General features: G+C 48.7%; 1 protein-coding gene and 1 long non-coding RNA gene across 7 annotated transcripts in view; one reads left to right on the top strand and one right to left on the bottom strand.

The window, feature by feature from the left end:
* The window catches only part of FRMPD1 (FERM and PDZ domain containing 1), a 68,130-nt gene that overhangs the window by 16,428 nt on the left and 25,471 nt on the right, over positions 1-26,231 (bottom strand). For 2 of the 5 annotated variants that reach the window (XM_039545718.1, XM_039545715.1), the window contains exons 2-7: positions 18,099-18,203; positions 12,565-12,722; positions 10,294-10,396; positions 8,903-8,948; positions 5,613-5,720; positions 2,175-2,270 (exon numbers count right to left, since the gene is read on the bottom strand). In XM_039545718.1, coding sequence (XP_039401652.1) covers positions 2,175-2,270; positions 5,613-5,720; positions 8,903-8,948; positions 10,294-10,396; positions 12,565-12,722; positions 18,099-18,199 — 612 coding nt within the window. In that variant the 5' untranslated portion in view covers positions 18,200-18,203. Of the gene's footprint in view, positions 1-2,174; positions 2,271-5,612; positions 5,721-8,902; positions 8,949-10,293; positions 10,397-12,564; positions 12,723-14,139; positions 14,396-18,098; positions 18,204-26,231 lie in introns of those variants that run through there. The other 3 variants (XM_039545717.1, XM_039545716.1, XM_039545719.1) reach the window with 3 other exon arrangements.
* LOC120408603 lies at positions 8,305-15,714 on the top strand. Of its 2 annotated transcripts, none has more exons than XR_005600817.1 (3): positions 8,305-8,674; positions 10,264-10,520; positions 15,596-15,714. It is a non-coding gene; the product is annotated as an uncharacterized LOC120408603 (long non-coding RNA). The 2 variants fall into 2 exon arrangements; XR_005600816.1 differs by lacking the exon at positions 15,596-15,714 and adding an exon at positions 12,272-12,401.

Consider the following 26,231-nt stretch of genomic DNA (forward strand, 5'->3'; position numbering starts at 1 on the left):
TGCTTTGAGCAGGGGTTGGACTAGATGACCTCCTGAGGTCTCTCGCAACCCTGATCTTCTATGATTCTAAGTCTAAGTTCTCATGGTACCCAATCCAGGCCATTAACCCTGTCTCTTCTCTCGCTCCAAGGTTCCTCATTAGTTCCTTCTGGACTTCTAGTTTCCTGACCCCTCTATACCTCCCTGATCCCTTTGCCCTCTGCCCTTCCAGCCAGCCCGATTTCAGCAACCCTCTTTGGCTGAGGGGAGCGAGCAATACCCCTGCTGCTCAGTGAACAGTCACTCTTCCCCACTTACTGCTCCACTGCCCCGCTGAAGGCGAAGTCCCAATGCATTCCCAGGCTTGCCTGCAGATCTTCCATACCTGCTGCACCGCTAGAGTTTATCCTAAGCAATTTAAAAACCTAACGGCTTCATTTGCAAACTGCTGAGCACCTGCAGCTCCCTGTCAATCTAGGTGTTGAGAAGCTCCAAAAAAATTGGGCTGTAAAAGCCCAGAGCCTAGTTCCATTCTCCACTCCCTGCCCCCCAAATCCGGTAAGCTTTGTATTGGGGGTCCACTTTCTCTAGATCATAGAATCATAGAATCTCAGGGTTGGAAGGGACCTCAGGAGGTCATCTAGTCCAACCCCCTGCTCAAAGCAGGACCAAACCCAACTAAATCATCCCAGCCAGGGCTTTGTCAAGCCTGACCTTAAAAACCTCTAAGGAAGGAGATTCCACCACCTCCCTAGGTAACCCATTCCAGTTCTTCACCACCCTACTAGTGAAAAAGTTTTTCCTAATGTCCAACCTAAACCTCCCCCTCTGCAACTTGAGACCATTACTCCTTGTTCTGTCATCTTCTACCACTGAGAACAGTCTAGATCCATCCTCTTTGGAACCCCCTTTCAGGTAGTTGAAAGCAGCTATCAAATCCCCCCTCATTCTTCTCTTCTGCAGACTAAACAATCCCAGTTCCCTCAGCCTCTCCTCATAAGTCATGTGCTCCAGCCCCCTAATCATTTTTGTTGCCCTCCGCTGGACTCTCTCCAATTTATCCACATCCTTCTTGTAGTGTGGGGCCCAAAACTGGACACAGTACTCCAAATGAGGCCTCACCAGTGCTGAATAGAGGGAATGATCACATCCCTCGATCTGCTGGAAATGCCCCTACTTATACAACCCAAAATGCCATTAGCCTTCTTGGCAACAAGGGCACACTGTTGACTCATATTCAGCTTTTTGTCCACTGTAACCCCTAGGTCCTTTTCTGCAGAACTGCTGCCCAGCCATTCAGTCCCTAGTCTGTAGCAGTGCATGGGATTCTTCTGTCCTAAGTGCAGGACTCTGCACTTGTCCTTGTTGAACCTCATCATATTTCTTTTGGCCCAATCCTCTAATTTGTCTAGGTCCCTCTGTATCCTATCCCTACCCTCCAGCGTATCAACCACTCCTCCCAGTTTAGTGTCATCTGCAAACTTGCTAAGGGTGCAGTCCACACCATCCTCCAGATCATTAATGAAGATATTGAACAAAACCGGCCCCAGCACCGACCCTTGGGGCACTCCACTTGATACCGGCTGCCAACTAGACATGGAACCATTGATCACTACCCGTTGAGCCCGACCATCTAGCCAGTTTTCTATCCACCTTACCGTCCATTCATCCAGCCCATACTTATTTAACTTGCTGGCAAGAATACTGTGGGAAACTGTATCAAAAGCTTTGCTAAAGTCCAGAAATAGCACATCCACTGCTTTCCCCTCATCCACAGAGCCGGTTATCTCATCATAGAAGGCAATTAGGTTAGTCAGGCATGACTTGCCCTTGGTGAATCCATGCTGACTGTTCCTGATCACTTTCCCCTCCTTTAAGTGGTTCAGAATTGATTCCTTGAGGACCTGTTCCATGATTTTTCCAGGGACTGAGGTGAGACGGACTGGCCTGTAGTTCCCTGGATCTTCCTTCTTCCCTTTTTTAAAGATGGGCACTACATTAGCCTTTTTCCAGTCATCCGGGACCTCCCCCGATCGCCATGATTTTTCAAAGATAATGGCCAATGGCTCTGCAATCTCATCGGCCAACTCCTTTAGCACCCTCGGATGCTAATCAATTCCTGGTATATTTTTACCTTTTGTGAAGCAGCACAGATTAAATGGAGGAATAAATGGTAGCCAACCGGGCCACAATACCTTCACCGTCGTGGTGGTGTCAAATCTGAAAGCCTTCGTCTGTCCATTTTCCAAGTACACCTTGAGAACATTCGGCACACACAGAAGAGCATTCCCCTGCACAACAAAACAAGCTGGGAGGTCAAGTGTCATAGCACCGTAGGTCAAGGGGTTTTGGTATTCTGGGACTGAATCAAGAGCTCATCTTTGGTAATGCAACAAATACAGATTTAAATGCAAAACTTTCTCCACCTTTAAATAAAGCCCCATTCATGACATATTAGCGTTTTGTCCTTTGTCTCTTAACAGGACATAAGAGTGGTCAAGTGACAAATTCACCCCTGATAAAAATCCCACTCAAATCAGTGGGTCCCACCAAAAATGAATTTGATCCAGTTCCTATTGGGGGACCCAAGAATGATTATTTATTACAGAGAAAGGCAACACATTTATGCTACTGTCATCGAGCCAAGTTTTGCTGGTCTCACATGAGTAGCCTCAAGAGGCCAGACCCTCAGCTACGTAAATTGAACCCATTGGGTTACATATCTCCATTGACTTCAGTGAAACGATGCCAGTTTATACCAGATGAGGATCTAACCCATGAGGCTACTGGCATAAATTAAACATTGCTGCTGTTTTGTAACATCAGCTCACAAGTCATCTTGGAATCTATATACAGAGCTTGGGGACAAATTAAAAACCACACGTTGTTGCTGATGCTACATTCAACATATGTAATGATTATGTTCCACCCTTAGCAATTATTGTAGGCTCTCTTTCTGCTAGTCCAGCCCAGTTGATAATTATACTCTTTCTTGGTAGAATCTTGTAGACTATTTAAAAATTAATTCTAAAAATGTAGGCCCAGCTCCTCAGTTGGCGTAAACAGTCATTGCTCCATTGACTACAGTGGCATTACACCGATTTACACCAGTTTAGGATTTGGTCTACAGTTCCCAAATATATCTAAAACATGGACTGCTGTTCACCCTTGCACAAACTGTTTCCCACACAGAGCTCTGCTCTGAGGATATAACCCAAATCTACCCTGGAAAATGAAGGCTTGAAAGCTTTTGGTCTCATCAATAATTCCTGCTCTAGACCTGGAGTTTCAGATTTCAGCTGCATGAGGGAGAGTTTGGGTTATTTCCAAATGGGGTTTAGCTCCGTTAGCGACCTTCCATTAAGAGGACAGTAACGGTCCCGGTCCTGAAGCAGAAGGCTACGCAGTTGTTGGAATTACACTAACCATTATGGATGCTATGCTCTTTCATCCCAGTTTCTATCTGGGAGGAGTGGCAGCTTTTGGATGGGAACGTAGAAGGGATTAATCTGCTGCAGGGAGAGCTGCTTTCCAGGAAAGCAGAGACATATTATACACATTTCGGTTTTGTTGATATTTTACTGAGGAGCCAGGTTTCGTTTTGAAATGCGTCTCACTGCACTAGTGTTTTGCTCACAACAGAGTATGGAACCGTATTGTTTCTCTGCACATATCAGGAGACTACTGGCTTAGCTGTCATTTAAATGACAAGGTTAACGGCTGAGGAATTCATGGATTCTCCTGCTATCTATCTCCAAAATGACTCCACAGAAAGCAGGGGCTGCAGCTTCCCAGCTGGGAATGCCTCTTCAGGAATCACATTGCTGGCACTGTCAAAACGTATCTTGCACTAGTTGCAATACAAGCTGGATGTCCCTAAGATTTCTGACCAGGAGTTTGCACATGATTAAGTGTGTACCGAACTGGGATGCTTTCCTGAATCGGGCTCCTGCTCTGGTTAGATCTGACCCTTTCCTCAGTGGCAGCAGAAACCACAGCACATCTGGCAACAGCTGGCAGGAAGGATACAATTCCAGTGTCTGGAGAGTCCTAGGTAACTGGCAGCTTTATTGGTGGGGAGAACTCTCTCCTGTCCAATGGGCCGTCAGCGTATGAACAGCCCTTTCTGAGGGACCTCGGGGAACAGGCAGTTGGGATGCCAGGGATTTAAACAGCAGTTTGAGGTGCTCAAAGCATGCAGGCAATGTGTGCCAGGGTCCTGTCCAACTGGCCGGAAATGCCCAGGGGGCAGCCAGAGTTGTAGAGGGATTGATTCTCCAGCAGCATCTTTATCCTTGTGCCAAGGGAGACAGGACCAGGTGCCATCAGAGTCTGCACAAGGTATCAGCACCCGAGGCCCGGGGGTGGTGTGTGTATCTGGCTGAGCCTCCTTCTGGGAGCCGGCGCTGTGCTCTGCTGAGCCAGATCAACTCGGCACGGGAGGAAATGGGACACGAGGGCAGTCGCTCTGAAAAGGGAGAAAGGGCCTAGCTGGGGTGGGGCACATCAGACACACGTCTTCGCTCCGAAGGGAAAAGGGAGAGAAGCCAGTTTCAAACTTGGGGCCACAAAATTGGTCCTTTTGCCAACCTGCTTGTGACAAATTTAAGAATAATTATTTAACAGATTTTTTTTTTAAAACGTAACATGATTTCCATGGCCCCCCAAGCGTTCCAACTCGGTATCCTTTTCTGCCACATTTCCCTGGCCTGAGCTGCAGACAGACGGAGATACAGACATGCTGCATACTCGGTATGTATCGAGTTGCCTGAAATTGTACAGTTACCGTACGTTGTTGTACGACTGAGCTATCCAAGTGCGTTTCATATTTCAAGACGGGATCTGACAACTGGATACTTCTGTAAATGAAATATCAGGAAGGCAGACGTCTGAGTCCTGCAGACATCTTAGGACTGGTCCACACTGGGAACGTACATCAGCATAACTACACGTCTCGGGGGGATGAAAAATCCCCCCCGCCCTTGAGAATGTAGCTATCCTGCCCTATCCCCGGTGTAGACAGTGCTAGGTGGATGGCAGAATTCTTCCATTGACCATCCTACCGCCTCTGGGGGATGTGGATTACGTACGCGGACGGGAGACCCCCTCCCATAGGCGGTGGTAGTGTTGACACTGAAGCACTGGGCTGCTGTAGCCGTCTAAATGTAGACATGCCCTTATGCAAATTACAGCAGAGACACAAAACACAATTCAGTTACATCAGGTCACTTGCCAACACACCTTTATGGAAACATATGGTGCCAAATTCAATAGACAATACGACTCATTAAACTCGATCGCAGTTGCCACGGGCCAGGAGGAGGTACTGAGGTTACTTCCTCAGCATGGAAGAACTACAGGAATCAGCACCCGTTTCCAGTGCATTCAAGGTAGCAACATGTAGTAACCCGAATCCTGGGCCTTTCCTTGGCCACTCGTGGTGTAGACAAACGACTAAACACAACAAAGGGCGCGCCAGGTCGAACGAGCTCACTCTATTCTGTAATTCAGTAGCATCGGCGCCATCCTAACTGCGCTCAATGCGATCGCCCATTTAGCTCAACGTCGTTCGAGCCGGCCAGCACTGCCACCGAGCAGCTCTTGTGAACGATTTCATACAGCACCGCACCGACCTGAGTGTGTCCGTTCACCAGCACCTCCTCGGCAAACCGCACTTTGACGGGGTTCGTTTTCAGCCGCGCCCTCTTCTCGGCCGTAAGAAAGGACGACTTAGGACCACCCTGAAAAACAACAGCGCTGCGTTTGTAACGTGACCTCTTGACCGTGAGAACAAGACATGAGGTCTCTATGACCTGGAAAAGTGGTTCGTAGTCCTTTGGGGAACCCAGGCTAGTCTAACCAGTGGGAAGACCCAGGGCTGCCAGCCAGTGCCCGCTGACTCCCATGTCACTGGGCATGCTGCACCCTGCAATTGAATTTGGGTGGCCCCCTAATCCAGGCTCACCCTGCGGGGCATCCACGGTCTCCCATAGTGGCTCATCCTTAAAGCACTGGGCGCCGGGAAGGGTTTTTTTTTTTATAAGGCTGGTGTTACTGGCACACTGAGAAGTGACTGGCAACCACTGATCTAGAAAGGTTTTGTCAAAGATGTCACATGACCACAAAGGTGTCCTGTTACTCGACAACAGCCAATCAGCAGACTGTCAATTTACATAGGTTTTAGATAGTTGCATACATTTAGGAACACGCGCACAGCGGCGCATACGTATCCATATTCAAGATATTCTGTAGCCAAGCCCCAGGGTGAGGCGATTGTTTGTGCTTATGGAAAGCCTAGAGAGCTGGTTAGGTGCCACATACGATCTCTGATAAACAATTCACTTGCAGGCTGAATCACCAGTACTGACCTTATTTACTTTCACATGGTGACAATTCCTAATCGCACTGGGGTGTGTGGAAGGCGGTGGGTGGGTAGCTGTTAGCATCCCCCTAACTGATCTGATCTGGCATAGCAATCTCTCAGGATGCTGCTATGTTCCTATGAGGCTCTCACTACATGTAAGCGCTTTACAGAATGATCTTGTTTATTGGAGAAAATCTATTCACACTTAGGGGAGAAAAGTCTCTTCTCCAAGTGAACAAGGTCATTCTCTATCCCGACAGGACCTGTACAGCGTCCTGCCAGGGAACGAGAACAGACACTCCAAGATGTATCCGTGGAGGCCCAGAGCCCTGAACCATCACTTCAAGCGTGCCCAGAGCAGGCAAAAGACGAGGCCCCAGCAGAGCTGTTACGTAGCTGGTGATCGGGGGCAGTACCTCTCCGCTCAGTGGGCAGCGGGGCTTTTAGGGGCGAGTGCCTGCCCCAACTAGCCAAGGTTGATCTTGGGTATTTGCAGGAGTCCTTAAAGTGACCTGCAAAGGAAAAACAAAAATGGGTTTGTGCCTTAGCTGCCTCTTTCTGAGATGTGAAGGCCTGCAAGACGCTTCCCGTCCCTTTCTCCGCACTTCTCTCTTTCCAAAGGGATTATTTCTTTTCGCTTGGTTTTTCAAGTTAAGCACGCAGGTCTCGTCTGCCTCATTTTTCTTGCAAGATGCAATGGCCAGTCAAAGCCCTGGAAGGATTTTAACATCCCACACAGGGGAAGCCAGATTAACTGAGGGGGGAGTGACTGTGTACTCAGCCTGCTTAAAGCTGCGTTAATGCCTGTGTAACAACCACCTGAGAAACACTTGGGAGAAAAAAGTCTGATAAAAGACACCGTCCCCATCACATCTTCAGGAAAGGCCTGAGAAACTCACACTCTGAGTCTGAGAGCTCTAGCGACTCTTCCAGCAAACCGGGGGAAAAGGAGACCTGACATTCTTTATACTTCTAAGATTTTTTAAAAAACATAACCCCGCCCCCCAAACGCTTCAGGCCATCCTCATACATCAGAGGAAGCCATAAAAGGCACAATCCCAATTTTGTCCTTGCTTTGAAGCTCTGCTTTAGTACATCTGTCAATCCAGTTGGATAAACACATCCCGGGAGGCGGTCCGTCCTTTCCAGATTTCCTCATCATAAACCAATCAGCAATAAGCGCAAAGGTTTTAACAGAACACTTCAGTTCTCTTCCTAAGGCCTGGGTAGTACTACACAGCTGCAGCCTTAATGGAAGGAGGAGGACACGGGTGTGAGAGCCAACTTCCTGACTCGTGGGGTGGGGAGAAGTGAGTCACAGAACCACCCAGTAGGAGGGGAAAACAAGGTAGGAGGTTTAGCAGCTGAAAGCAGCAAGATCTGAGATTGGCCAGACAACCAACGGCAACATGCATTTCAGGAATTCACCTTTCCAAGGAGACGTCTCCTTAGGCTGCGATGGACGATCACACAGCGCCCGGACAGCAAGAACTAACCTTTAAATTGAACCAATAGGTTCAAAAAAAGCAGCTTGACCACCGCGAGAGCTTTAAAGTAGCATTCAGTGACAGGGCACCTGGCCGCAGGGTCCCCCTACGGAGCTCCCTGATTGCACAGCTGAGCACTCACTGCAGAGAACAGCAGGACGTCCTCTGGCAGTCAGGGACTGGGATGTAGCAAGAAAAGGTGATCATGTCCCAGGGAGATCTGAGTTTAGGCTTATCCCAGGTGTAAAAAAATCAGACTCTTCTCAGAAGTGCCACGATCTTCAGACAGACGTTTTTGTCTGCCCACTGGACACAGGGAGATCTCAAGTCCTTGGCAGCCTTTTCTGGTTCAGGACCGTTACTGTGAGCGCACAAGTGCCGGTTTGCCATTCAAGACAACAAACATGGCCCCCGCTCCTAACTCCAGGTCAAGCACGTGGAGCGTCAGCTCTAAGGCACGCCTGCGTCCCTCGCACCAGCTCTCTCCAACACGTCTCCGTGGCTCTTGGGGCCCTGCAGGTGGTGGGCACAGCAGCATCCCACCCCCACAAATCCACATGACTCCCCAGTGCACGTTAATGCTGCCGTGGGACCCCCGTCACCTGCATGGGTGCTCTGGGGCAGTCGCTAGGGAGAGAGCCCATGATGTCACAGTCCCGTTGCCAAGGAGCCAGGAAGTCGGGCTGCGGGGACTCAGCAGCAATGCGGAGGGCCCTTACCTCTGGCAGCTCTCCTGAGGCCAGCAGGGCTGGGGGATTATCCCCCGACACTGCACCCAAACAGAAGAACTGTGAGGAAATGCTGCTGGAATAACTCACCAAGGGCAGCGCCAGGCCCCAAAGCGGTGCATGTACAGCTGCGTGCATCGGAATGAGTAACAACTCTTTTACGGCTTTTGATATTCTATTCCACTCCACACCCAGCCTCGCTGTGCTCTGAAACGGGCCAGTCACTCTCCAGGAGCCCCTGTACATTCCCCCACTTGTGGGCCCAGCCCTGTTACCCATCCTGGGGCTAACGTCCTGTTGCAAAGGAGCAGTTCTAGTGAAAGGGTTAGAGAAATTCAATTTACCGAAGTGCATCGCAGAACAGTAAGGAGGAGAGAGTCTTCCGGTTCCCTGTAACAGACAAATACAATTAGCCGAGTGTAGCAGAGAACAAAATGCTGCCTTCAGACTAAGAACCAATTCCAGTAATTTTATAGCATATCCTGCCCCCTGCATGTTTCTGTTTTACCAGCTCTCGGGGTGGGAGGGAGGAGCACTGGCTTGTCAATGGTCACAGAGAAGGGTGTGGTTCCACCCAGCGCAGGCTACCTGAAATAGAAAGATGCTTTCGCTGCTAGGAGTAGAGCTGGTTGGAAGGTGTTGGGTGGAAGAGTTTTCTGTCGGATCGGAAGATGGCGTTTCGCCAAAACTGAAAAGTTCTGGGAATGTGTCAACTTTGACAAAACGGTAACTTTCTCGTTTCGTTGTGACAATTTAGAAATGTTGCGTTTCAGGAAGGTAAACACATTTCATCTTGACTTTGTTTTGATCAATTTCGTTTGGACTTTGATTTATATTAAATCGAATCTATCACATATGCATTAAATATAGTAAATTAGATTTAATATTTGACATATTATAAAGTTTGGATGTTATCAAAATGAAACATTTCCATGGTCCGAAATCAATGTTTTGGGGAATTTTTGTTCCATGGGAAATTTCAGCTCTTTGTTTCAATTTAGAACAATTTTTCACCCCCCCAAATGTCAATTTCTCATGGAACGGAAATTCTGTTTTCTGACCAGCTCTGTTGAGGAAATTGTGTTAACATTAGCTGGCATGCCAGCGACATTTACCATTAATGAATTTTTAAAATCAAGAGTGTAACCCACGCCCGCTCAGCGTGGAGCCCCGTCCCCCTCTAGTGGTGGCTGGGCCACAGAGAAAGGTGGATGAGCCTGTTTTACAGCCTTGGTTAAGGTAACTGGTCCTCCAGCTTGGGCAGCAGCAGTTCATATTTCTAGAACCAGAGGCCCCATGGTTCAATCTCTGCAGCCAACGAGCCGCCCAGACAGGAGCACCAAGCAGCTTCCACAGCCACAGGCAACTGTGACTGTACAGGGGATACCTTAACACATTCAAACTTCGCAGACTGACGGTGTGACTGTGTGCAGCAGAACGAGGCTCTGCTCTTGGGGGGGCTGGGCTCAGCACCTTCATAATCCACATAACGTAAGAGAGATTTGCAGGAAACAAGAGTTTCTCTTGCACAGCTGTGTTCAGACTCACAGAGGAACAGCCCACTCTTGTGTCTGATGCACTCGCTATGAAATGACAGTGGAATTTCCACTGTGAAAAGCCAGGATTGCGATTGCTGCCAGGCAGCCGCGGGTTTGGAGTTCTAGAACTTTGCTCTTAAATCTTCACCTGCCCTTTTGCTTTCCAGGAGCGGCCAGTACCATCCACAGGATCCTACCTTAACAGATCAGCTGCCTGCTCAATAGAAATGTCCTCCACAGCTTCGTTGTTTATCATGAGGATATGATCACCGGGCAGCAGCTTCCCGTCGGCTGTGCTTCCTAGCAGAGATCAGCAGCCAGTCAGCTACTCGCTCAAAACAGCTTCCCTATGGCTTGTGCAGATCACAACCGTAGGTGCTGCTATTCAGTGGAGCATCTACATTTGGTTTTCCAGCCCCAGATGGTGAGAACAAGCTCTCTCCCCCATCCCCCCACAACTGAAGACTTATGCTACTGACTGGGTTGAGTGGTGACTCACAACTGAGTCACCACTCAACCCAGTCAATAGCTCCAACTACAGTTAACAGCCAGAGTTAATAACCCTGGTAACCAATTCACAATGGTCCCCTCTGGTCTCAGAGTCTATGACTTGCCGCTGAAATCAAAGGATCTAATCCAAAGCCCACTGACATCAGCAGAACAGCTCCCAGTGACGTCTGAAGGCTTTGGCTCAGCCCAGAACGTGCATGTGCATTGCAGAGGAACCAGGGGAAGGGAGCTAACATGGGGTGGGGCTGACAGCAGGGCAGGGTGGGAGAGAGAGGTCACCTGAGGAAGGGGGCGGCAAAGGAAGGGTTGGAGGTGCGGCATGGATTTGTGAGGGCAAGGCAGGGAGGTAGAGATGGGGCACAGGCAGAGAAGGGGAATGCAGATGGCTGGGGGAAGGAGATGAGGCAGGGATAGATGGGAGGGGTAAGCATCATGCAGCGGCACAGCCTGGGGCATGATCAGCGAGGTGAAGAGGAACGAACGCTATTAGAACAAACGCAGCCTGGTGCCACCGGTGCCAAACCCAGCTCAGCTCTGTGCCCAGGGTGGTTGGACACCAGGCTCCATGGAAGCCGAGACTATGTCCCCATGTGGCTTCCTCTGGCTTCAGGGGGGATGCTAAAGGTAGGGGCTCACTCACCCTTCCCAGCCCTTCTTGGCTGCTCCTGGCCGAGGCCTCTGGAGGAGGGGGACTCAGGGAGGCCCGGTGACAGTGACTCCTACAACCAACTTTGCTCAGTTGGACGAACTACCCAGCCCCTGACAAAGGCTGATCCAGCACCCAGGGCTGGAAGGATCCATCGGAGACCGTGCCTGGGATACCAGGGGAATGCCAGCAGGAGAAGGAGCAGGGCCGGGCTGGGAAAAACGGCGGAGGGAAGCATTAGTGAAAAGCGGTGTTGCCATGACAAAGCCCTTCCCCATGAACACCGGACCAGAGTGGGAAGGGTGGGAGAGGTGAAAGAAAGGATGAAGAAGGGCATTCCACTGATTCACCCTCAAAGCAAACCCAGCAGGATGCAGTGCACCCAGTCTGTTTACATTTAAGAGGTATTTATTATGATTGTACATGATTCACAGTTAAACTTAGGAGAACTCCAAACTTGCTAAGATCTGCAGTGCACCAAATAACCTTAACTCTGCCCGCTGATGACACCACACAAGGGGCAAAGAATGATGACTACGGCATTTGTGTGTTTGTGGGCCCATATTAGATGAAACAGTTTTAAAGACACTGTTTGTCTCCCCCTGAGGAGGGCACTGCAGGGCAAAATTAAAGCTATGTAGGTGCTGCAGCTGTGTATTTCCATCCCTTAACAAGCATAGATATCTTTTAAGTTTCACTTTAACTCTGAATTCACTATGCCTGTGGTTAAGGATAATTCTAGAACCCTGTCAATGAATCTGCTTCGAAGTGCTGAACGATAGATGGTTTAAGGTGAGAAATTGCTAATTCAGCCAGTCCAAGCAGCAGAACATGCTCCTGAGTCACTGGTTTGAAGGGGGAGAAGCCTCTCTCCACAGCAGCAGACTGTTCCGCAGTAAACTCTGACAAGGAGCAGAGGGTTTGGCGTGCGGGTGCTGGGTAGTATTAGTGGCCTCTCAGAGGCAGGTCAGACTGGATAATCTGGTTGTCCCTCCTGGCCTTAAACTCTCTGACTCTAGGACGCATGGGGCTACACAATCCGGAGCTGTCCTGGGAACACCGCTTCTACCACCATTATGAACAGAGAAAGGCTAGAGCCAAAGCTCGCTAAGTCCTGGAAAAGTTCAGATCCAGATCCAAGCTTCTCATCTCAGGCCGGTTCCTTGCTAGAAATGGACATAACTCGATCAGCCTTATTGGGGGGGTGCGTCAGCATGGAATCCTGCCAGCTGTTCACGGCCCCCCAGGCAGCTTCTCCCAGGCACTTATGCAGGGGGGGGGCGGGAGGGGAAGGGGAGAGGATGATTCCTACCTGCAGCAACTGATGTGATGGTAAGAGGAGGGTTTGGTGAAATCTCAAAGCCATAGTGACCGAGAAGCAAATCCTTGTGTACAGTGACTGTGAGCTTCACCTGCGTTACTGGCTGGTTAAGGCCGTCAGATGGGACGTCCACTACTGAAGATCTGCCCCTGAGCATTTGGATAAGGGGGAAAAGCAAAAGCTGAGGATTAGCAGACCTTGACGCAGTGATGATTTCTACAAGGACATGGAACCCTGTCCATGCGGTCACCGCCGCTTTTTTAAAGTGCGGTGGGGCTTTTACACATATTGAACACGTGCAAGAGGAATTGAAAATAAACATCAACCCAGATTGAGAATAATGGTCCCCCCAAAGCAGAAGCACTCCTGCCTCAGACTGGCTCACACCTCTCCTCCAAGGAAAGCCCAAGAAAACAGACTTGCCTGGTAGCCCGTCCTACCCCTTGCTAGATCCACCTCCCTGTCAGATCAGGCCCCGTGGCTGATCACACAGCAGTGTCCTACAGAGAGAAGAGGCAACCATGTCTCAAACTGTTTAGGGCTATATAGGTCAAACACAACATCTGAAACTCCACCCCGAATCCAGCTGGAGCCCGTGCAGACTGCTGAGTGCTGGTGTGACATGCTCTCGCCACGAAGCATCGCTTACTAAGTGGAGTCACATTCTGAAGATGCGTTAGGCCAGGTCAACACTACGAACTTCTCCAGCATACCTGTGTCTGGTGTGATCCCTGCCCAACAGAGCTATGCTGGCAGGAGCCCTAGGGTACGTGCAGGGCCGCCCAGAGGATTCAGGGGGCCTGGGGCAAAGCGAGAGACCGGACATAAAAAGGGCGCCACCCGCTGCTTGTACTCACTGGGCGGCGCTCCGAGTCTGCGGCGGCGGGTCCTTCACTCGCTCCGCGTCTTCGGTAGCACTGAAGGACCTGCCCCCGAAGACCCAGACCACCACCGGGTGAGTAGCCAGGGAAGGGATTCTTGGCCAGGGCTTGTGGGGTCCGGGGCAAATTGCCCCACTTGCGCCCCCCTCTGGGTACATGAAGTTACAAAAAGAGTCCTCCTGCTGGTACAGCTTATTTTGTTCAGGGAACTGGTATAAACTAGACCAGCAAAAGAACGCCTTTGTTGGTATAAGCTGTATCTCTGCTAGGGAGTACAGCTCCACTGGCAAACTCTTTCTTGTGTAGACAAAGCCCCAATCTTAAAAGGGCTTGGAGGGGTGCCCCATGCAGAATGCACCACCAAAGCCTGGCCTGTGGGTGACCAAGGTGTGCATACGGGTAGCAAAGTCCATGTCCAAACCCAAAGAGTGCACACTCCTCACCAAGGAGAGATGGAAACAACAACACGGCCTTGGCCACAGCCTCCGCCCAAGCATCCGGGAGTAACTGGAGACCTAGCACAGAGCCAAGGGCAAAGCTGACCAGTGTTGCTGGTCTGATCTGGGACAAGCCCTGGCCATCTGGCCAGCCCCCAGGTCCCTAGCTCAGTCATAGGCGAGGGTGTTTCTATGTGCTAGCTGGCTCTGATGAGATGGAGACAGCGAACGGGCTGACATTAGCATACCGAACGAACCATACCTCGTCAGCCTTCCTAGCACCTGCAGGCATATGCAGAGCATGGTGTTGGGGAGTGAGTCCTCAAGACAAACAAACGGCCTTCTGGGACCTCTTCCAAAATAGGAATGGGGCTACTCAAGACTGAGTCCTAGCTCTGCTGGGGCTGCAGATGTGCCAGTGAAGCTTCATGCCTGCAAGGCACTGATGGATCTCAGACACTCCGCCAGGAAAGCTGCTCTTCATCCATTGCCAGAAGATCAGAGGTGTGACACTACACCCCATTTTCATCATAGTGGTATGATGATGACATAATTATGATGCATTTTGTACAAGAGGTGTCATGTGAGGTGTCATTGGAAAAGTTATGATTTGCCGAATACGATTATCCTATTTGTATGCATGTATCATTTTGGGATCTGAAGTTATGAATATTGACTATGTGTCTGTATTTCCAATGTGCCTACTCTGGGTAAAAACACAAAACTAGCCTATCAAGTACAACAATGAAGAAGCTGGACAGTGCTGATGGCCCATCAGTAGGGCCCTATCAAATTCACAGCCATGAAAAATGCATCACAAACTGTGAAAGCTGGTCTTTTGTGTGCTTTTACCTGTGCTATACAGATTTAATGGAGGAGACCAGCATTTCTCAAATTGGGGGGGCCTCACCCAAAAGGGAATTGCAGTGGGGTCACCAGGTTATTTTAGGGGGACCGTGGTATTGACAACCTTATTTCTGTGCTGCTGCCTTCGCAGCTGGGCAGCCGGAGAGCAGCAGATATTGGCCGGGCGCCCAGCTCTGAAGGCGGCGCCCCGCCAGCAGCAGCACAGATGTAAGGGTGGCAACACCATACCATGCCATCCTTCCTTCTGCACTGCGGCCTTCAGAGCTGGGCGGCCAGAGAGTGGCGGCTGCTGACTGAGGCCCAGCTCTGAAGGCTGCAGTGAAGAAATAAGGGGGCAATACCATGCCATGCCTCCCTTACTTCTGCGCTGCTGCTGGCGGCGGTGCTGCCTTCAGAGCTGGGCTCCCAGCCAGCAACTGCCGCTCTCCAGCTGCTGAACTCTGAAGGCAGCGCCGCCACCAGCAGCAGTGCAGAAATAAGGGTAGCAGTACTGCACCCCCTCCATAATAACCTTATGACCCCCCCAACTCCTTTTTGGGTCAGGACCCCTACAATTACAACACCGTGAAATTTCAGATTTAAATATCTGAAATCATGAAATTTACGATTTTTAAAATCCTATGGTTGTGAAATTGACTAAAATGGACCATGAATTTGGTATGGCCCTACCCATCAGCAAAGCCAATGGCCCATGGAAGAGCTTAGCCTTCCTGTGAACGTTTCAGCCAGCCCATGAGTAATGGCTGCTACGACTCAGCAAGGCATGCAAGGGCATGTGACTAGACCACATGACACTGAACTCCATTTTGATACCTGTTTTTTTCCCCCACAAACTAGACTGGGAACTGAGCTTGGAACAAAGGGTTCCCGCCCTGTGGAAAAGCTATATAAGGAGGGGAGTGACAGCATCTCTTGGCCTCACTCCTCACACAAGAGAACTCCTGGAAATACCTGAGGAACAAAGACTGAACTGAGAGAAGCGCTAGTCCCAGGCTAAAAGGATTTCTAGCCTGTGTATGGAAACATGGTGGGCTGCTTGTATCATCAGTCAGGGTGAGAAATTGCTAATTCAAACCCTATCTATCTAGTATGTTAGTCTTTGCAGTTTTGTTTATTTGCTAGGTAATCTGCTTTGATCTGTTTGCTATCAGTTAAAATCACTTAAAATCTATCTTTCTGTAGTTAATAAACTTGTTTTATGTTTTATCTTAACCAGTGTATTTTGCATGAAGCGTCTGGGAAAAATCTCAGCTCTGTAAACAAAGGCTGTTGCACATCTTCCTCGCATCAAGGGGGAAGCGAACTATATTAATGAGCTTGCATTGTACAAATCCCGGTGCAGTGCAAGACGGTATAATACTGGGTTTATACTTCAGCAAGGGGGCAAGGATGGGGAGCTAAGAAATTGGCTGCTGTCTTGTCTGTCCTTGAGTGGCTTAGGTAAAGCACTCAGGTAGCTCAGCTGGGTGTGTGGAGCCACCTGCTGTCCTGCTGGGTAATAACAGGGCTGAATCACCAGCAGAGCAGTGGTGATTCAGCCCAGATATATGGTTAGGGGGCAAAGCGGTTCCCACGGCTCCCAGACTGCACCCCGGGGATGACAACACATCACAAGAGGTACGTCCTAAAGAGGCTTGCTATGCACATGGCAGCGCATACTTTGTCTGGAGGGTGGCAGCGACCAATACAGATGGAAGAGAAAGCTTGGGAGGAACCTTCTCAGCCATCTATGCCCAGCATACGCCTAGAGATCCAGCATACGCCATCCGCTCCCTGCACGCACCACCTGACAACCTCATTCCCTCCCAAACGGGCAGAGTTTTGCTGATGGCTCCCTTTCGAGTGCTGTGGGAGTAGTGGAGAGAGTGAAACTCAGGGAGCTCGAGCAGATTTTCCAGACAGGAAGGATACACTATGGCTTTTCAAATAATACTTAATGGATAAGCTATAATCGCATTAAGTGACATCGCATGGTTTTATTGGTCCATTGCTGCACATTCCATGAGGCCTGGGAATATGGAGACAGAACAAATTCTGTTCTGTTTTAATGCTGTATTAGTATGGTAAGTGGGAAATTTCAAGATAAGATTCCCCCCCTCAGGTGTAGGGCATTTAAAACTAGACAGGCCAAAAAGCTGCAAAAATGTACTGCAAGGAGCAATTCTGCCTTGCTAAGGGATTGAGAGAGCCTAATAGATTTCTTCTCATCTTGATGGCATTCACTCTGATAGGGTATACCCAACATCAGAATGACCTCTTATGTAAAATGTTGGGTATGTTAAACATTATGGCACCATTAATCTAGAAAACAAATTCCTTTAAAGGCAGAATACTTACAATAACGATGGATTTTTATAGCACTCAGACATGCCAAGTGGTTTACAGACAGAGGAGGAGAGATAGGGCCCCTGACCCAAAGAGCTTGGCACATTTTTCTGCTAAAACTTTTTTGGGAGAAAAATACAGATCGACACAGAAATGTTTTGCGCATATGTGTCTATTTCACCAATGTTTGTGTCAAATCCTCTCTGCCTCCCCCCCACCTCAAATTCTGAAAAGTCAAAACATTTTGGTTTGAAATCACTTGGTTTTCAAATTTCCATCAATTTTATTTAAAACATTAAAAAATGCTCAAAATTCAGAATGAAGCATTTTGTTTCAGAGCAAATCAAAAGGTTTAGTTTGACCCCAAATGCCTTTGTTTTTCCAACTTTTTGATTCACCGAAAATCCCTAAACATTTTCATTTTCAGTTTGACCCAAAACAATTCCCCCCCACCAATTTTTCAGTAAACCAAAAAATCCATTATTGGCTCATCTCTATTACTAATCTCATGTTAGATGTGACACATCAGGTTAGCAGCTAGGGAACGTATAAGAAAGCTCAGGTGAGATCAAAGAAGCTACAGGCCAGGCTGTTCACTGCCTACAGTGCTACTCCACATCAGTCATAGCGCCATCATCTGACCCTAAAATAACACAGAAATGGCACACAGCAAAGAGAAATAGAAACCAGTTGATACAGGGCCAAACCTGGCCACCCTCATTCCAAGCTGGGTAGTTCATTATTCCACACACAATCCTACCGATTACAGTGAGATGGACTGTGTAGCAAGACGCTACCCACCATGTAAAGGTAGCAGCATCTGGCCCACAGTAAATAGCTTTGGGCTGCTTAAAAATGTAATGCATGTTACGTTCTAGAACATATGGAATCCATGTTTCCTGAAAGGAACAAAGGGAAGGGTCAGACCCAAGATCTCAGACCTTCCCTAGTTTGCTGGAAACCAGTTTGTTCAGCACCCGACTAGTAAAGATCCTGTTCATGAAAATGTAGTTACCTGGATATGCTATCCCGAGATCGACGGAGCCATCTTGCTACCATTTGTTCTATTCTACGGGCGTTGCGTGTTTGGAATAAGTTAGTCTCCAGATCTTCCATTTACCTGAAGAAGACAGAGGTTATTACAAACTTAGGGACATGGGAATCACCAGACTGGATCAGACCAGCGGGCCAGTGCCGGTCTTGGACAGAAGCCAGTACCAGACGCAAGGGGCAACAAACCCTGCACTAGACAGTTATGGGATTACCTGCCCATACAGGGAGGTGTACTCCTAGCCTCAGGCTGCTAGTGGAGCCCTGAAGCATAACTGTTGACATCCCTTATAAAACGCAGGGACGTTTCTTGTAAAGGCATTTCCACTGAAGGGGCCAGAACCTGGGGTCGGGTGTTCCAGCCAGCTGCATGGGAATCAGGGGCATGGGCTGCACATTTGGCCATATATGGTGCTGACCAAGCCACCCTGTATACAACGTGTGCTACTAGCAGGAGCAATTTGCATAGGGGTCTGCCTGAATGCAAGAAGCTTAGCCTAGCGCATCTCATGTGCGCCCATTCTTGAGTCACATAGTCTGGGAGGCAGGATTTGGCCCTACGCAGTTGCTAACGCCCATGGTTTTAATCACAAATCTCATCTCCCCTGGATTCGCGTGACTACATGAGCCTCTCAACTTCTATTTTGTTTTAAATTAAGTTTCTAGCCCTCATTGTTGCAGAGAAAAGCTAGAGAACACAAAGCCCCAGTGCCTCCAATACCAGAAGGTAACCATAAAAAAGACCCAGCCTTTATTATTTTTCAAAGCTCATGATCTTGGGAGACCCCAACTCACTTTCCGAATGCTTGGGGTTGAGAATACTGCTCATGTATTTTTAAACAGAGGTATTATGCAGTCTAGGCTCAAAATGTGACCTACTTTATAATGTAGGGACACAAGGAAAGAGATCAATTACTTCGTATAAACCCACAAATCGGTGCTGTAGATCAGTGGTTTTCAACCTTTTTTCATTTGCAGAGCCCTAAAAAATTTCGAATGGAGGCGTGGACCCCTTGGGAAATCTTGGGCATAGTCTGCGGACCCCCAGGGGTCCACTGGCTGCAGGTTGAAAACTGCCACAGATAAAACATACAGTGTTACCAAGAGAAAGAGTTAATCTACCTAGAACTTCCTACCGTTCTATCCCCTGCACCTTGTGTGAATTTTATCAGTACAGTTATTGGGTGTCACCTGTGGCACTAGCGCCTCATTACAGAAACCAATTCTGGCTAGTCACTGTCTAAACCTTCTCTGGTATCAGCAATCATGATGTGCAAAAAAGAATCATCATTGCAGTGCCCTGAAGCAGCGCTATGTCCCAGTTCTGGAAGAGTGCTCCCTCATCTCTGTAGCAATGACTCCACATTATTACAATTTTAGGTACCTGCAAATCCACATTCTAAATTTTAAGTTCAGTCAACGCTCCTGTGAGCTACAAAAATACGTAGGTCCAACCTGACAACAGCGTTAACAGTTTACGTTCAAAGAAATCCTGATACATAGGCAGCAACATTGGGAAGGATGAGCCCATCTGGCCAGGGAGTGCAGGGAAACACCCTTCTGGTCATTACCCCCATCGACCTCAGCTAGTGCTAAGGAGAAGGGAGTCATTCTTCAGGCTGGAGGAATGTTTCCGGCTGGATGATGAAGTTCCAGCTATCTTGGGGAAAGGAATGTCCACTGCAGAGAGCAGCCACATGCCCTGTCCGTGACAGAATTTTGTCTCATTTTAAATATGTATACTGGCTGGGTAGCCACAGGAATTCTACGGAGATTAATGGCTACACAAGGAAGTGGATTGGCGAGATCATTCACACTGGGAGGAATGGTGTTAAAACTGGTGGCTGAAAACTAAATTATATACTAATAATTAATTATATTGATGTCTGCTAATCCTTGGACTACAGAAGTAAATGTGGTTATTTTAATCTCTCTGAATGACGAACATAGAATCTCATTGTAGTGAGGGGACGTGGCCTCCCTTTGAGACTGACAGGGAGGGACCACTGCCTACCCCCTGGTGGGCAGAACCAGGAAGGCCACACCCTCCCTACCAGAAGCAGAGAGGCGGGACAGGAACAGGAAGTATAAAAGGTGGGCCCGACAGCTCAGTTGTGCTGGAGCTGCTGAGGGAGAAAGATGCTTCTCCACTGCTGCCAGAGTGGGATGCTGAGGAGGACCTCTGCTGCCCCGAGGACTTGCCTGAGCTTCCAGAGAGTCCTGCCATTCCAGACACTGAGGAGCTGCTGGGACTACCACTGGTGGTGTGCCCCGGGGAGATGGAGGATGACCCCTGGATCCAGGTACATCCCGAGGGGAGGGGAGGAGAGGAAGTGGCCCAGGGACAGCTGACTGTAGTCTGGCTGCCTGAACCCAGGTCAGTGTGTTGTGGCTGGATCCCGGCTGACCCAGTGGCAAAATGCTCTGCCACTGTTAGGGCTCTAGGCTAGCACTTGGTGGAGTAGGGTGGGCCCAGGTCCCCCTACCACTCCATCCCTGGGGTGGCAGCCTCCCCGCCTTAGGTCAGGAGGCCTGTGTTAGTCTATCGTCCACCAGAGCTAGGACACTAGATCCTGTACTGCTCTTCCCTGCCTGAGGGCTGGAGCTTGGTGCCCTGCCATAGGATCTGGGCCCTAGACTATTTATTGCCCTCCCTGCTTGAGGGCCAGAGCCCTGTAGACTGTTCGGGGCTCTACCCTGCCTGAGGGCTTGTGCCCCAGACTGCTTATTGCCCAACCTAGCTCAGAGGGCCTGGGCGCCAAAGATAGCTAATCCCCACCCCCTTTTCCAGACTGCCTTTTGTGGAACAAGACAGCAAGGGGGCGTGGCCTTCCTCCAAGATTGACAGGGAGGGACGGCCACTCACTCTTACTCTCATCCAAACCATTCTAGTCAAATCACTGAACACTGGTATTCTGGGCGTGGAAGCTTTCGAACAAGAATGACTAACCTCGAAAGACAATGCTAACCCTCTAGATTTCATTACCCTGTGTCTCTGGGCAAACACTTTACATTCATCTCTTATGATCTTAATAGTTTGTTATGGCAGCATTGAAAAAGGGCGATGAGGGCCCATGATACAACCGAGCCATGCAGCGGTATCATTTTACTGTACAATTGCAATAAATTGCATCAACAGCCAGACTGCATTAGCAATTTCAAGCAATAAAAATAATCTATACATGTATCTTTGTGTGAAGAGCTGGTGCCTTTCGGATTTGTATTGCTATGGTCCTATAAAGGGTCAGAGGGACTGTGCTCCAATTCTTAACAAATCTGCTCTCTGGAGTTTTTTCTTCTTGACGGTGCAGAGATTTTGATGTAGAACAGTGGCTCCCCAACTTTAACAGCCTGTGAACCCCTTTCACTAAAATGTCAAGTCTGGTGAACCTCCTCCTAAAAATGAATATTTCCAGGGATTTTCTCCTTTACCTGAGTATAAATGATAAAAGCAGTGATCTTGGAAATATAAAATTTGTTTTTATGACATGCTTATTATACACTTATTTTATCATTACAGTATTTTTATTACATTATGAAAATAACACTAAGATCTCACTTTCATAGCTTGTATCACTTTGAATAAGCCTGTTATAAGACAAGGCTCCTATGTTTCATCAAGTATCAGATGTGAAACAACATGAAGGGATTTAAGAAGCCAACTCAGAGTTCCTCCTCTACAAGCATTCAGGTCTTGAGCAGTCCAGGCAAACGACACACATTACAACAAAGTTTAAATTTGTTCTTCATAATACTTTAAAAAACAATACTAGCTGCCTAGTTAATTTTAATAACAGCAAAAAATATCCACCTCCCCTTTCCATTTCTTATAAGGAGTCTTGAAGTTTAAATCTCCTCAGTGTGATAGATACGCTTGCTTTGATCTGCTTAGCTCTTGGAAGTCCAGGGGCTCTGGGCTGCTGGGCCTGTGCTGCCTGGGGTCCCTAGGGACAGCTCTGTCCGCCATTAGGGAATTTTTTTCTCAAGAACCCCCTGTAACATTTCACAAGCCTCAGTTTGGGAACCACTGGTGTAGAAAAACAGGGCTTCCGGACAACTGCCTGCACTCAAATCATTCCTATTTGTCAGTTATTTTAAGCAATATTTATATACATGAATATCATAATTCCCTCCAAGAGCCTTGGTCCCCATCTCTAGAGCAGGACTAAATGCCACAGATGCTTTTTCAGCTCCATTTACTGTAATTTTATTTACCTCCTTTGAAGGTTCTGGTCAGTAATAGGATTACATCAAAATGGCTACTTTCTTAACAGATCCATTCCCTTGTCTATTCAGAGTTACAGATGCAGATTTTACAGGCAGAAATACATTTTTTTTAGCCCAATTAGCCCCGCTGAACTAATTAGCTATGAGAGCAGGAGCTAGATAGGTTCTGGCTAATAAGTCATTTACAGAATTCCAGCTACAAAATCTCTGGCTAGTGATGAGACAGAAAGTGCTCAGTTTGACTTTCAGATCCCAAGTTGAATTTGCAAGTCTATAATTATAACGTCCATAGTCAGTTAGAAAAATGCATTTTATCTGTAAGCTAAGAGAAATCCAGAATACCACTATGCCATGTTTAGAGTCACTTTTCACGCACTAGAAGATCAGAAAACGTTGTAGATTCAGTGGTAGCCTACAATACACAAATAAAAGGGGACACCATGAAGATATTTTAATCTAAAAAGCATGAAAAGCTGAAGACTGGTCTTACTCTATAGAAAGAAAACCAGAATATAGCTGTTGCATCCACCTGTTGTCTCTCATTTTAAACTCAGACTGTAAACCCTTGTGGGGTGGGGTCTTTTTTTTGTCTGTACAGCTCCTAGCACAATAGGGTTCTGCTCCATGACTGGGGCACCTAGCGGATATGCAATACAAATAATTAATAATATTTAGCATCACTCCAGCTACAGAAGAGATGATGGCAGGGTTGCCAGGAGAGATGTATGAAACTTCTGTGCCAGAACCATGCACATTCAGCTGGTTTTAGACCCAAATGTGAAATCCATGGAGGTTTAGTGAATCTAGGGCTGACCCAGACCCCTCTCAACAGAACCCCTCATGAGACCCAAGCTCTCCCCACCACTTTTAGCTCAAGTTTTCTTCTGAGAGAGAGGGGCCAGGCCCAGTGGTCTGCTTTGGCTTCTCTTCAGCCCTCAGGGAGTGGCATCCGACGAAGTGGGTATTCACCCACGAAAGCTCATGCTGCTAAACGTCTGTTAGTCTATAAGGCGCCACAGGATTCTTTGCTGCTGTGTAATCTGTTTCACTTCCTGCTCCATTCGGGGTGGCCAGAAAGAAAGGGCAGAGAATCCATTCCCCAGTAGATCCTTGGTGTAGGGCGACATTTCCCAAAGGGAAAAACGGGACACTGCGTGGGCCTAGCCTGATGGCTCCCCCCTGGCCCAATCCCTGCCCCCGTTCCCGGCATGGGGATGGCCAGAGCTGCTCACTCAAGCCCTGCCTGCCTCCGCAATGCAAGGCTGGAGTTGGCGTCGCTGCTCGCTCGAGCCCTGTCTGCCCTTCGCCTGAGCCGAGCTGGCATCGCCGCTCACCCTCCTCTTTGACAAAACGGGCATTTGTCCCATCTGCTCTTTCCAACTTGATCAGCTGCCAGGAAAGGCTGCACGGCCAGGACAGGCGTTAAAGGGACTGTCCCTACCTCAGTGAAACCTCTAGGCCTGCCTGACTTTCTGATGCGGCAGGATCTGGAATTTTGCCTCCAGTCACGTTGTTACTGCATCGGTCTCTGAAAGATGGCCAAGAATCCTCTAGATTAGCCAGCCAACTTTATTATGCTTTTCTTATGCAGACACCTTGGAAACAAACTAGGACTGATGGGATGGACACTTATGAACTTTCCAAAAGGAAAGAGGAGAAAGTTCAGCTCAAACAGGAACTTGGGAAGAAAACAAGGCTGCAGCGCTGTGCCAGAGCAGGTTAATGGATGCTTACGGAGCACTGCAGGTGGGTATTTAAGAAAACCACATGCCAGGGGAGCAGTTCAAAACAAGAGAGCAGTGCTGTTGATTATGGCACATGGTGCATCGGTTCCCTGCATACGGAGAGTTAATTCCCTTTCCGCATGAATACTTTATGCTTCCTGTCCTCCCACTCCTAGCCCACAAGCTTCCAGCACACGATGATACCTAGCGAGACAGAGACGCTACTGCAAGAGTGTCATTTTCCTGGCTCGTCACTTTGACCGCATCGCCCTTCTCTGTCCATCACATCCCACGCAAACTTCTCCCGACGGATCATCTCTCGCGCACTGTGGAGATGTCGACTCCTGCTTCTGACCAGCCCATGATGTCAGGCTCCATCCCGCTTGTTACATTTCCCAACAAACACCTTTGCTCTTTCTTTCATGTCGCTCCTTACAGAGGATCTTCTGTGAGCCTCCCAAAGCCACCTCAGTGTCCCCTTCACATCTCTCCTCAAAACCCCCCTCTGCCACAATGCCTCAGCAGTCGGGCTGCTGGCGTGCTGAGGACAGGCTGACCACTAGGGCAGCACAAGGAAATATCAAGCCACTATCTGTCTGTACCCATCTGTGGTCATAGATGCCGACTTCCCCCCTTTCCCATGGGTGCTCGATCCCACCTCCGCCCCGGCCCCGCCCCATTCCACCCTTTCCACGAGGCCTCCCCCCCGCCCTGCCTCTTCCCCCACCCCCATTGCAACTCCTTCCCCAAATCCCCACCTCTTTCCTACTTCCTCCCTTGAGCGTGCCACGTTCCCGCTCCTTCCCCCCCATCCCGGGAGCATGCTAATGCTGCCAAACAGCTGTTTGTCAGCAGCCGGGCGGGAAATGCTGGGAGGTAGGTGGAGGAATGGGGACGCGGCACGCGGGGGGGGGGGGAAGAGCAGGAGGTGGTGGTGAGGCGGGAGAGGAGGGGAGCTTGGCTGCTGGTGGGTGCAGAGCACCCATGAAGTTGGCGCCTATGTCTGTGGTCTCTTGTCTTAGACTGTTAGCTCTTTGGGGCAGGGGTGTTGTGTCTGTACAGCGCCTAGCACAATGGGGGCCTGATTTATGACTGAGTCGCCTAGGTGCTATCGCAAACAATCAAATACGTAATGATAATAATCCATTAAGTTCTGCAAATGCGTGTTTAGCTCTGACGGCCCCACTTCTGGCTTTCCTGGGACACACACTGTAACAGAAGCAGCAGAGAAAACAGCCTTTTTGAAAACTGTCTAATGCATGCGATAGTTCAACTAATTGGGGCGGGGGAGTTATATTAATTCCATTCGTGATGGACACACAATCCATTTTACAGCGGTCAGAAAAGCTTGAAAATATGAACCCGACGGCAAATAAGAACCACCCAAGCTGTATTTTTTTTTTTAAAATCGCATGAATTTTAAGATAGTGTTCAAAACTGGCGAGTTGAGAGAGCAGCAGTATTGCAGGGATTCCTGCCTCTAGTCCAACAACACGTGGCTGCATGATTCCTGCATGCCCTCTCCGAGGAGGCTGCTTGAGCAAACCTTAGGTTTCTCCTTCCTTAATTATGAAAGGAGAAACAGGGTGCAGAAGACACCCCCACCTCCCACTCCCGGATGGAGACAGCAGCCTGAAGTGTGGATTCTCATGGTGTCAGGGTCAGAGAACACACAGCGCATGGCTTGATACTAACAAACCAAACTGCTACCTGCATCCCAGCAGGCACACGGGCCAGCGTGGGCAACAGAACTGCTCAAACTGCTGCACTCTAAGGGAGACCTGCCCTGGACGAGTGATCCCCTGTCATAAACATACAGCTAAAAGGTAGCATAAAATCCTTTCTTTACTTGTAAAGGGTTAAGAAGCTCAGATAACCTGGTTGGCACCTGACCAGAAGGACCAATGGGGAAAGAAGATACTTGTAAATGGGGGGGAGCTTTGTTTTGTGCTCTGTGGGTGTTCTCTCAGGAGACAGAGAGACCAAGCAAGTAATCCAGCTCCTACTGAAATGATACATCTAATATTACAGAAATAGTAAGTAATAGCAAGGACATGCATTAGAGTATCTTTTGTTTTAGCTTGTGAATTTTCTCTGTGCTAAGAGGGAGGTTTATCCCTGTTTTTGTAAACTTTAAAGTTTTGCCT

Source organism: Mauremys reevesii, linkage group 6 (genome assembly GCF_016161935.1).
Source record: "Mauremys reevesii isolate NIE-2019 linkage group 6, ASM1616193v1, whole genome shotgun sequence".
In the NCBI taxonomy this organism is placed as follows: domain Eukaryota; kingdom Metazoa; phylum Chordata; order Testudines; family Geoemydidae; genus Mauremys; species Mauremys reevesii.